Source organism: Aphidius gifuensis, linkage group LG2, assembly GCF_014905175.1.
Source record: "Aphidius gifuensis isolate YNYX2018 linkage group LG2, ASM1490517v1, whole genome shotgun sequence".
Taxonomy (NCBI): domain Eukaryota; kingdom Metazoa; phylum Arthropoda; class Insecta; order Hymenoptera; family Braconidae; genus Aphidius; species Aphidius gifuensis.
Genome location: NC_057789.1, coordinates 29274936 through 29287013, shown reverse-complemented (window position 1 = coordinate 29287013; position 12078 = coordinate 29274936). Strand labels below are relative to the sequence as shown.

The 12078-nt window shown below is 22.2% G+C and overlaps 1 protein-coding gene across 1 annotated transcript in view; it reads right to left on the bottom strand.

The window, feature by feature from the left end:
• Positions 1 to 821: 821 nt before the first annotated feature.
• Positions 822 to 12078, bottom strand: part of LOC122850166 (low affinity immunoglobulin epsilon Fc receptor-like) — a 36462-nt gene continuing 25205 nt past the window's right edge. Inside the window, exons 4-6 of the mRNA XM_044149238.1 lie at positions 2278 to 2393; positions 1360 to 1595; positions 822 to 1125 (exon numbers count right to left, since the gene is read on the bottom strand). Coding sequence (XP_044005173.1) covers positions 1008 to 1125; positions 1360 to 1595; positions 2278 to 2393 — 470 coding nt within the window. The 3' untranslated portion in view covers positions 822 to 1007. The remainder of the gene's footprint in view (positions 1126 to 1359; positions 1596 to 2277; positions 2394 to 12078) is intronic.

Genomic DNA, 12078 nt, shown 5'->3' with positions numbered 1-12078 from the left:
CAATTCGATTTATAAATATTAATTTTTTTTTAATTATAAAATCAATGAAAAAACAAGTTGTTCTAATTGATTCTGTCAATCTGCAAAAACAAGATGAGAATGATGTGAAGCAATGAAACTCATCAGTTGTACTAAATAACAAAGCAAAAAAAAAAAAGGGTTTGTATTCACAAGCGTAAACCCAGTAAAGAGATTTCGCAACACTCGTAACGCTGTATTGCACTTTTCATTATATATTGTTTAGGTTGTTTTTAACCCACTCTCACATTGTTATACACATATATTTTTAACACAAACAAACAAACAAAAATCAATGATCATCGAACTCCATTTGTTGTAGAGTTTTAAAATAAAAATACCATTTAAAAAATTTAACAAAAAAAAACCAAATCAAACAGCAATTTACCACGAGCGTAAACGACATTTTTTTATGAAAAAAAAAAAAACAAAAAAAAAAAAATACACTCAAATGTACATTACATTTTTTACGTGTTAATTTATTTTTCAATTTTTTTTTTTTTTTTAAATCAATAGATTTATTTATCTATCATTAGCATATTTAAAATTTTTAATTAATATTTAATTTATGTGTATTTATTAAACACAAACTGTGAAATATATTGCTTAATTTTTTCGAATTTAATTTAACAAAATTCAACACGAAAGATATAATAATAATACATCGTTATAAATTATTCAAGCAATTAATATACATCATCTAGACTATTATCCTACAGAAATATGTTTACATTGTCAACAATAATAATGTAGTATAATTGTGAACAACAAATTAACTTGAATATTTTTATATTATTATTTTTAAAACATATTATTATATTCATTGTTATACTTTGGTGTATTATTGCTGTTATATCAACAAGATAATAATTTGTATGTCATAGAATTATTATTTCATTTATTTAATTTATTATTTTATTTATTTATTTAACTGTCTAACTATAATTACAGGTGTTTTTTTTTTTCATTTTAATTTTCAAGATTTATAATCATGAAACTTCACAAACAAAATATGTTTCGAAACTGCAAGGACTGTCATTCCATTTGAGACCTTTTCCATCACGATTCCAAAGCTCGAGACAATGTTCTTCTTCTCCATTTTCATATCTAAAAATTATTATTATTATTATTAATAAAATTGAATAAATTAAAATAATTAATTTCACATGAAAAATATAAATAGAAATAAATTAATCAATCAACTTTTAGCAATCATTTTTCATTATGAAAAAAAAAATAAATACAAAATCTAATATTGATTAATTTAAATATTCATTTATAATTTAAGTATTCTCTATATTTTAATTAAATAAAAAAATTATTTTTTATAGATAAAATTACCGGAAATTATTTGGTTCACCAACATTCCAATTTTCAAATGTAACAGGTCTACCATTAGCCATCCAGAAAAATGTTCCTTCTTCAGCTTGATCAGTGCCAGATGTCCAAAAGTGTTCATGAGCAAGACCAAATTCTTTAATATGTTTTTCAAGTTTATCATTTTCTTCTTGTGATGATATACTTGCCAAGTGCATACCATGATATCTACAATATTGCGATGCTCTGTACCAATTTGCCTGTAATTTCAAAAATCCATATCAATTAAATCTCAACAGTTAATACAATAAACACATAAATTTTTAATAAAGCAATAATAAAAATGAAATTAACCTATTTAAAATCATGATTATAATTTTACAAGACAGGAATTTAATTGTGATTTAAAAAAATTTAAATAACATCTTTTTCATAGCTTATATAATAAATTTGTACAGTATTAAAAATAATAAAATAAGAAGAGCATACACATAAAAATTATTTACATAGATATACTCATAAACTTCAGTGTCGTATAATGAAAATAAAAATTTATTCAACATAGTTAGTATTAGCTTGTTACGAAATAATGAAATGCCATCGGGAAAGTTATTTTATTTCTTCTTCTTTTTCTCCTTTTTTTTTCATACAAAAAAAATAAACTGGTTGAACGTCGTTTTACTAGATTTTCATGACTAAATTTATCCGAGTATTGATTTACAGAAATTCAAGATAATACAAAAATTTTTGTCTAGCCTGTGGCATTGCTCATGGCCATAAATGCAAATGACAAATGAAAAAAAAAAGAATTTGTTAGTCAAGTAAAAAGTATTTAGCTTTTATCATTTGATTTAAATTCCAAGAAATTTTTTATCATAAAAATTGAAATAGTTTATCATGTTTTGCATTGTCTTAGAATTAAATTAAATTAATTTTTTTTACCTTGAAAAATATTCCTAGGTAATATCTTTTTTCACCGAGTTTTAAAAGTGGCATTGTCCATCTTGATGGTGCTGCAAGACCACCAGCATTTTCATCAACACAATTTGGACAATCATCTGTAAATAAATAACTTGTATAAATAATTGTTTTTTTTTTTTATAGAAACATTTTGATTGACAATTAAATAATATGTTTAACAGAGGAAACGATAAATTTTTTTTATTCTTAGTAAATATTAAGACATTCTTTTAAAAGCTTGCATAACTAACAAACTAGTAATAATTTGTGAGAAAGTTTGTTAATATCAATAAGATTTATTTATTTTTTTTATTTTTATTCTATGCACTAATAAAGATTAAACATTTTTTATAACAAAATGTGTCAGCAGTACATAAATTCACAATGCAATTTTTTATTTTTATTATTATTATTTTTAATTTAGCAACTACATTAATGCAACATTTTTTGAATGAGCTGGATTGTTACAATAAAGCCAAGCTTGACAATATAAATGTTTTTTTGTTTTATAAAATATTTTTAAAATAAAAACTAACATTTTTTTTTTTTTTTTATGAAAGAATAAAATTGTGTTTATGAAAAATTAATTAAAATGTTTATAATTAATTTCTGATTTTATGTTGACTTGTTTGTATTTTTTTGCTGGATATTTTCCAAAGGTTTACTGAAGTAAATGATCATTGAAAATTTATTTGCCAAAGAAATACCATATTTTTAAAATTTCTAATTAAATTAAGTTACACCTCTTTAACTATTCTACAAGCTGGTTACACGTTTACATTTTATTATTTTTTTTTGTATATTTAAAAATCTTAAAATGCACTTTGTAAATCAAAAAAAAAGTTTTATATTTTTTTTTGCTCATAAAATTTTTACACATATATTTTTATATTTTTTAATATTTTTAAAACAAAAAATGTATATTTAAATTTAGACTCTACACATAAAAGATTATAAAAAAAAATAAATCAAAATATTTTTTTAATAAAATAACAAAAGAAGGATAAAATAAATCAAAGGATTAGAATATTAAATAATATGATCATCACATTGTCACACGTTGATAGTTCAATGAATAATAATTCCAGTTAATAAATTAAATATCACCCTTAGCACTTGGCTTCATCATAAATTCAAATCACAATAAAAATTATACATACATCATTTTTAATTTTCTCAAAATTTCAATTATAATTACAAAATAATTCAACTCAAAAATACATTTTCATTAAATATCGATACCCAAGGGCATAATTTGTTTATTCACTGGCTAAAACGTTCATTCCTTTGATTCCCTCCACGAAACTTAAAAAAACCTCAATTCATTTTTTCTTAAAAAAATATAAAATTATAATAAAAATAATTCCACGAAATGAATTTTTCATCAAAGTAAAAAAATATAAATTAAAAAATAAAATAACCATGTTATTCCAAGTAAAACCTCAAGGGATATTAAAATATAATCTACAAAAAATAATTATTTAAAAATAGAGTATACATTTTGTAATAAAAAATATATCTATTGACATAAAACGGCAGCAAGAGATTTATTCCGCTGAATATCCATAGAGATATATAAAAAATAAAAATGAAAATAAATAGTAGTAGGGGAGAATAGTGTCGAGCTGTACTGTAACATCAGCATATTGTAATTTGTAAAAGACTAACCGATAGCCTAGTCAATGCATACTAATGCAACAATCAAAGCTTAATCCCTCAGTACTGCATGTACATATATATATCGGGAATTTGAAATCGAGTCACATCAGTAATACAAGCCTATATATATATGAGAAACTAGAGAGAAATCTTTTAAGACTAAACCTATTTTTTTTTTTTTTTTTTATATGCACATATATAATAATAACAATTTTAAAGAGACCTTGTGGTTCACCTGCTGCAGTGCAATGCCACCTATTTTACATGGGATATATATTGCAATTGGTATGTGCATGTACAGTGTGTATATATGCACATGGAAACGTGCATATTGCACCACAAGAAATTGCAAATTATACAAGGAATATCATGCGCACAAGTTTACACGTGCTCTAAGCCATATATGACAAAATTTTAAGCCTCAGGGTGGTATTTGGAATCAAGCCCAAACTACAAAATCTCTTTGTTAAAACTAAAATTAAATATAATTTCGAGAGTTAAATTTAGTTTTTAAAAAATGTAATTTTCAAAATTTTCCAGCTTTACGTTTGTTAAATAAATAAATAAATAAAAAACTAGAAAAAAATGCGTTCATTCCGGCTTTACCTCGATTGTTATAATCAATGATAATTTTTGTATAATTATTTATTTATTTTTTTATTGATTTATTTTCAAGACATTTACTTAGAATATTGATTGTTGGCTAGAGAGAAATAGAGTGAATTTAAATGGAGCAAAAAAGGATGATGACAGTGTAGACAAAACACGTGGAATAAACATTGTGTTATCAAGCGACATGAATATACTGAATATTAATTCATTTAATATTGTAAAACATATGAGAATAAATCAATTTATCATTAACTCAAAACATGCTATTTGTTTGCATATTAAATTGTCAATATTAATATTATTACAACAATGTTTCTACACATGTGCAGCAATATTATCATTATTTATTTAATTAAAAATATTTGAATTAAGCTTTCTATTACAAGTCACAATCGTACTTGTAAATTACAAAAAAAAAATATAATTATTTTAATAATTTTTGATTATTTTATATTTAATTTCAAGGAATATTGTTTGCTTTTTTTTTGCACATATTTTCGAGACAGTGTCTGGGTGAAGATTGGAGTATATACTTGGATGAACATTGTACAAACAAGTGATATGAAAAATATATAATAATAACATAATATTTTGTTGTTGCCACCTGGAATGTAGCAGCCAAGTGTGTACATAAGACACCATAAAAGCTTACACGGTTAAACCAAGCATGCTGAAGATAAAAACCAAAAATACCACATGTTCTTAGCAGGCTTATTGTAACATTTTCCATATGAAAATCAAAATATATATAACAACAACACCAAAGAGACTTGTCAAAAATTCAAGTGGATTTTTTTCAAATAAATTTTTATTTTATTGTTGGTCTTTTTTTGGAAAATGATAAAAGTGAAGGAAAGGCAAGAGAGAAATATATACAGAGTAAAAATAGAGTCAAGTTTTCTTTTGTAAAACATTGGATGGCACACCCTTCGTTTATCAAAGTACAAGGTATGCCTGGACTCACGTTTACGTTGAAAACGTGCTCGAGCAGACAACCAACCAACTATCAACTTTACTCTCAAGACTTTACCAATACCAAAAGATATTCTCAAACCAATTGAGGATTCAAATTCCGGTAGAAATTTTAACTTGTTTTTTTTTTTTTGTAAATTTATCATTTAACGAAAAACGAAGGGAAAAGAAAAATTATATATGAGGAAATAAATAAAGGAGAGTATACTTTTGTCTTGTAAAAAAAATCAAGTACATGAGAGAGCTTTAAGTAGAAAAAAAAAAGAAATTTCTGGGGATGAAGGAGAATTGACAGAGGGCCATGTTAGACTCAGTAAGAATCCGATACGACTGAATAAAACATCTAGATAAATAACTCACTCAAGGTGTCAAGAAATAAATAAATAAAATAAATAAAATAGACAAAAAAAGTAAAATAAACTATGATTTATTTGTATTTTATTTTTTAATTTTTTAATACGTTGTTGTTTATTTATTTATTTAAATTTTATTGATATTTTATTATGGAAATTTGGGTGGTATTTGAAAATAGAAAAAATTAATATTAATTATTGTAAATTACATGATAATTTTGATTGAAATTTAAGTTGATTATTAGAATAATAATTTTGTGGAATTTTCATCTCAAAGGTTTTTTTTTTTATATGACTCTAGCATACAAAATTTTATATTAACAGGGTAGATTTTTTTTTATGTAATTTAATTAATAAACTAATAATTTTAATTTGCACAAAAAAACAAATTTAATTAACAAAAAAAAAAATTTTGTTATGAAATAAGTTTAAAGATATTGATTAGATTTAATTTTATCAATTGAATTTTTTTTAGAAGTTAATACGACAATTCAAAAGAAAATAAAAATTTATCAAAATTTAAAAAATTAATTACCTGAAGCGTAACGAGTGTGACACATTGTGTACAAACTGGATTTTGCGACTTTCTTTATTCGCTATATATAAACAAGACAACTCAAAAGTGCTTGAAAAAAATAATCTCCATGGATTATTATAAAAAAAAAAAAAAGACAATGTAAATGAATTACTAATAATAACATTATAAACAAGTTTAAAAAAAAAAAAATAGCATCCGGTAATTAACTTTGATGTTAATAATTTATAAAATTTATAAAAAAACAATTTTGTCTATTTATCTATTACATAAATAAAAATTCAAAGAAAAATTTAATAAAATTTATATAATAAATAATTAAATAAATAAATTGAGAATATAATTAATGAAAATTTTATTGTTGAAATTATTATGTCGACATGATGTTTATGATAAATTAATAAATGTTGAAAATAAAAAGATAAATTTTTGGTTCTTTGTCTCTACTTGTTGTACAAATTTCGTTACAATGTTATTGTGGATTTTATGTAATACATGTATACAATTGGATATTTCGATGTTGAACCGATGTTACAGAGATTTGCTACTAGTTACTTTTATGGAGGACAATGCCGGGAAGCGTGATCGATGCGTTCCCTCGAGTCTCTCTCAAACACACACAAAAAAAAAATCAAAAAAAGAAAAAGTACTATATATATTTCCTTTCTTTTTTTTTTTTTTTCCTTTTCCTTTTATCTCTTGGGGATCCTACCACTCTATATGCAATGTACCTACATTAACTAAACAAAGATCCAGCTAAATATATATTTATTTTTACACCTACATTTTTCTCTTGAATATCTTTTTTATCTTTTTTTTTTTTGCTGTAATTATATGTTCCTCTTGTAGAGAGAAAAAAAAATGAATGAATTAATTAAAGAACAATTGAAATAAATTTGTCTACAATAAAATGAAGAAAAAAAATTGAGTCTCATTTTAATTTTGACAAGTAGATTTTTCAACAGTAGAAAAATAAAAAAATTTGAAAAAAATATAAAATTCATTTAAAAAAATAAAAATAATTAAAATTAAATTTTTTTAAATTTTAGAGTAATTATATTTAGGTCTTGTTTATAGATAGGAAGGATTAATTTATGAAATTTTGACCTAGAAATATTTTTTTAAACAAATATGACTTGCAGCGAAAACTCTCGAGTTTTGTCTACAGATTATGAAGAAATATAAAATGAATAAAAAAATAAAAATCATTGAAATTAATTTCTATAACTTTCAGAATAATTATATTCAAGTATCAGACAAATATTAGAAGCATAATTTCATGAAATTTATACGTCAAAATATTTTTTAAATAGACAGAAAGTCAATCGAAAAATATCCCAGAATTTTGACAAAAATATAAAATTGAAAAAAAAATTAAAAATCATTGAAACTAAATTCTATAATTTTCAGGATAAATGTATTTAAATGTTGTTTAATTATTAGAACAATAATATTATGAAAATAATTTCAGCATTTAATTATTAATTAACCCAAATTAACCAAAATAATTCGAGCTAAATTTTTCAATTCACAAGATATTCAAAAATAAAAAAAAAAACAGTTAAAATAAAAATAAAAAAAGAATAAACTAACCTTTGACAAGACCAAAATTGGTAAACTAAAAATAAAAAATAAAAATGAAAAATAAATTTTAAAAAATATCTCTGTTACTGACGACAAAAGAGACTGACTGTCGAAAAAGATTTGTTTAACACAGTGCATGACCCCAAGAATCAAAATAAAATACCAAAAATCTTTCATTTATTTTTTTCATTATACCTTGATGGATATATTTTACATTACATCTATCAAATAAAACATGTCAATATACAAATAATGAATATTTAATATACACACATATAAAAATATAAAAATTTTTTTTTCCTTTGCATGATGCTGATTCAAATGAATGACTATCACAACCGAGTGAAAGTATACATGCCATTGAGGTCACGAGAAATGAAAAAAAAAAAAAAAGGTTTTTTCATTTTTAAATGAGATATAATAGCCAAAAAATTTTTTTATTAAAAATTTATGCTGATTAATTATTACTTGTTAAATTATCAAATGCTTACATTTTTTATTTTCCCAATTACAATTGATGTAAAGAAAAAAAAAAAATAGACCTCTCAAACACGTAGAGAAACACTTTTTCTCAAAAGCATTTTGTTGGAATAAAAGTAGGTCGAGAAATGTTCGATTTCATCTATAACGATGGACAATATAAATTATTATTTTTACTATTATTATTTCCATTTACTCATTGACTCCCCTCTGAGAGCTGAGTTCTTAAGTAGCCCTCATTTTTTGTAGATAATACTTGCCATTATTGCACTAACCAACAATTACTCATACTTAAAAAACTTTAACAAACTTATCATCTCCCTCCCTAGCACTCATTGTTTCTAATTAAAAAAGAAAAACAAATGAAGCAATTTATTTATTTAATGAAATATAAAAAAAAGTAAATAATAAACTTTAAATTAAAATAATAATTATAAATTAAATAACAAATTCAATAAATTATAATTAAAATTTGTAGACATTTTTAATACGCATGCGTATTATTTTGCAATTCAATTATTAAACTACTCTCGGTTTCTAGTGTACTTGACTTTTTAAATAATTTTCGATAATTACAAAAACGTTTTAACATTTAAACTGTTAATGTTTATTTATTAATTATTTTGTGTGTCTCGATGTCGTCGTTATAGTACTTACTTTGCAAAATAATATCATATTTCTGAGTCACGTTTCACATGGCTATATAGACTCAAAATTACGATACAGTCACACAATATACTTGTGTATAAATTTTTACAGTTTCAAATGTATATAAAAAATATAATTTTTTTTTTTTACTATATACACAGAGAAATTGAAAACTTTTGTTGAGGAAAAAAAAATAATAATAATAAAAATACCAAGGGTTTTTATGTTTATTGAGGTTAAATTGGAAAAATAAAATAAAAAAAAAAAAAGGAAACGTACCACTGAGACGACCTGGTATCCCAAGTATCGACACTGCAAGCTTCAATATTATCATGAAGCACAAGTATAGCCTCATGTTGTTTTATTTTATATTTTTTTATGATTATTTTTATTTCTAGTAATTGTTTTTTTTTTTTATTTTTATTTTTACTAGTGTAATTTCACATTCGTATCACTTGAATTTAAATTCAACTCATTTACTTTTATTTGAATTTGTTTTTTTTCTTTGTTGAATTTAATTTTTATTATTAATTTTACGTTTTTTTTTTTTTTGGGAAGAAAATAACACGAGTGGATTTAGTGGTGAATTGAGAAAGATATTTGATATCAACGTATGTTGGTTAAGAGACAACGTTCAACTGAGTACCGGCTGGACAAGACATTCGCTTTTCAATCGAACAAATTGTGTTCCAGACGACCTTCACCAAGGCATTCAAGAAGATCCTAGGAGGTGAATGTATCCCCATGATTTTTGTGGCTTATCTTTACCAAATATGTTGTTTTTTAAAATTTTATTTTTTATTTTAACAAAGAGTTGAAAAATATTTAAAATCAGGATTTTTAAATTTTATAAACAACAAATTTACTCATTTATTTAACAATACTTGCGAAATTATTTTTTTATTTATTTAAAATATATTCAAATGTGTATATTAATAAATTTAAATTTTATAAAAATTATTTATTTATTTAATTGAATTTAGACAGTGTAAAAATAGCATCAAGACAAAAAAATAAAGAATAATTTTAAAATTTTATTTTTATATTTTAAAAATGAAAAACAATCATTTGATAATTTTTTTTTTCATTGACAATATGACTCATGGTCTCTTTTTTTGCAAATTTTTTTACCATTATTTTATTTTTTCTATTGTTAAAAAAATGTAAAAAAAAAGGTATATTACAATTTTTTTAATAAAAAAAATACAACATTAATATTTTAATAAATAAAAAGTAAATTTATTCATGTTGAAAAATTTGTCAAAAGAAAATTCATATTTTCTCATATCCAAAGATAAATTTATTTTCTTTTTTTTTTTGATACTTTTGTGTGTATTCATAAAAAAATACAGTAAAAGTCGTTGTCGTATTGTGATCCTCAGTATATATTTGTGCTTTGTGAAAATATGTTGGAATAAAAGATTGAAGAACAAGCATCTCAGATTTATTTACTTCAATGGATTTCATTTTAAATTCATGTCTTTTTATATTTTTATTATGTTTTTATAAAACCAAAAAAAAAAAAAAAACGTTAATAAAATTGTGTAAATTGTTAGAAAAATGTCACTATTTTGGTATTTAAAAATATAAATTTAATATTATTTTATTTTAATATGAACACATGATTATGGAATGTGGACCTTGATAAATTTAAAAAAAATAAAAACCACAAACAAATAGCAATGAATATAAATTATTATATTAATTAAATAAACAATTTTTAAATTTGCATATTTTTAAAAATCATATTATTGTTTGTTAATGTGCTAAAAAAAAAATGAAAGTTTTTATTTTCATGTCTCTATGATGATGAAGAGCTTCTATCGTTATTTATTAATTTTTATTATTTTTTTTACTTCAGGGACACAAAGATTTAATTTTAAATACAGGTTTACAATAAATTTTATTGAAAATAAAAAAAAAGGTGAGAACATTTTTGTAAATTATAAATTTAAACTTATTATTCATATTGATAATAAAAAAGATAACAAAAAAGTAATAAAATTGTGATGATGAAAGTGATTGATGAAGACAAATATGTGTTAAAGATTTTTAGTTCAATCAAAAATGAAAGGTTGAATTTTTAATCATAAAAAAATTTCTAAAATCTAATCAAGTGTATTTTTAATTTTATTTCAAACATAATTATTGTTGAGAAATAAAAAACTGTATATCTCTTTTTTTTTTTTTTTTCAAATAGATTTACATAGTAAAAAAGCTCTACGTGCTTTGTTAATCCAAGGCAAACAGCTAATGAACATTTTAAATAATTAGATTCGTAAAAAATAACAAAAAAAAAACTACATGGTAATTAATTAATTTTTTTTTTATTTTTTATTTTTAACCTTCGTGAAGGACGACGAGTGTCTTGTTGACAATTATAGGAAGAAGAAAAACCACCATGATAAAAAAATGGACAAAAAAAAACTAAAGAGGAAATTTAAATTAAAAGATTTTAAACTTTTATTGACTCTCAAACAAGCCAAATAAATTTTACTATTTGTTTATAATAAATAAACATTTAAAAATTATTTTTAAATTAAAAAAAAACATCTATATTGTTTAAATAATTTTATAAATTAATTAGAAAGTTAAAAGAATAATTAAAAATTTTTTAAAATAAATCGACAATTTTTTTTTGTTTTGACATTGAAAAATAGATGTGAATAAAAAAATAATTAACGAAATATAAATGTAATGATAATAAAAAATAACAACATCCTGAATTTTCAATAATATTAATGGTTTTTTTTTTAAATATAAAAATAAGTTTAAAAAAATAAAAAAATGAAATGAAAGTTGTGCAACTGAGGGTCAACCGGTTGGAATATATAAAGTTTGTATTTTGACCTACTATGAGAATCTCCGGATGAATCCAAATAATAATTTCCGATTAAAATAGCCAATTAGAAGTCAATCTATGAAATAACCTAGTCCGAC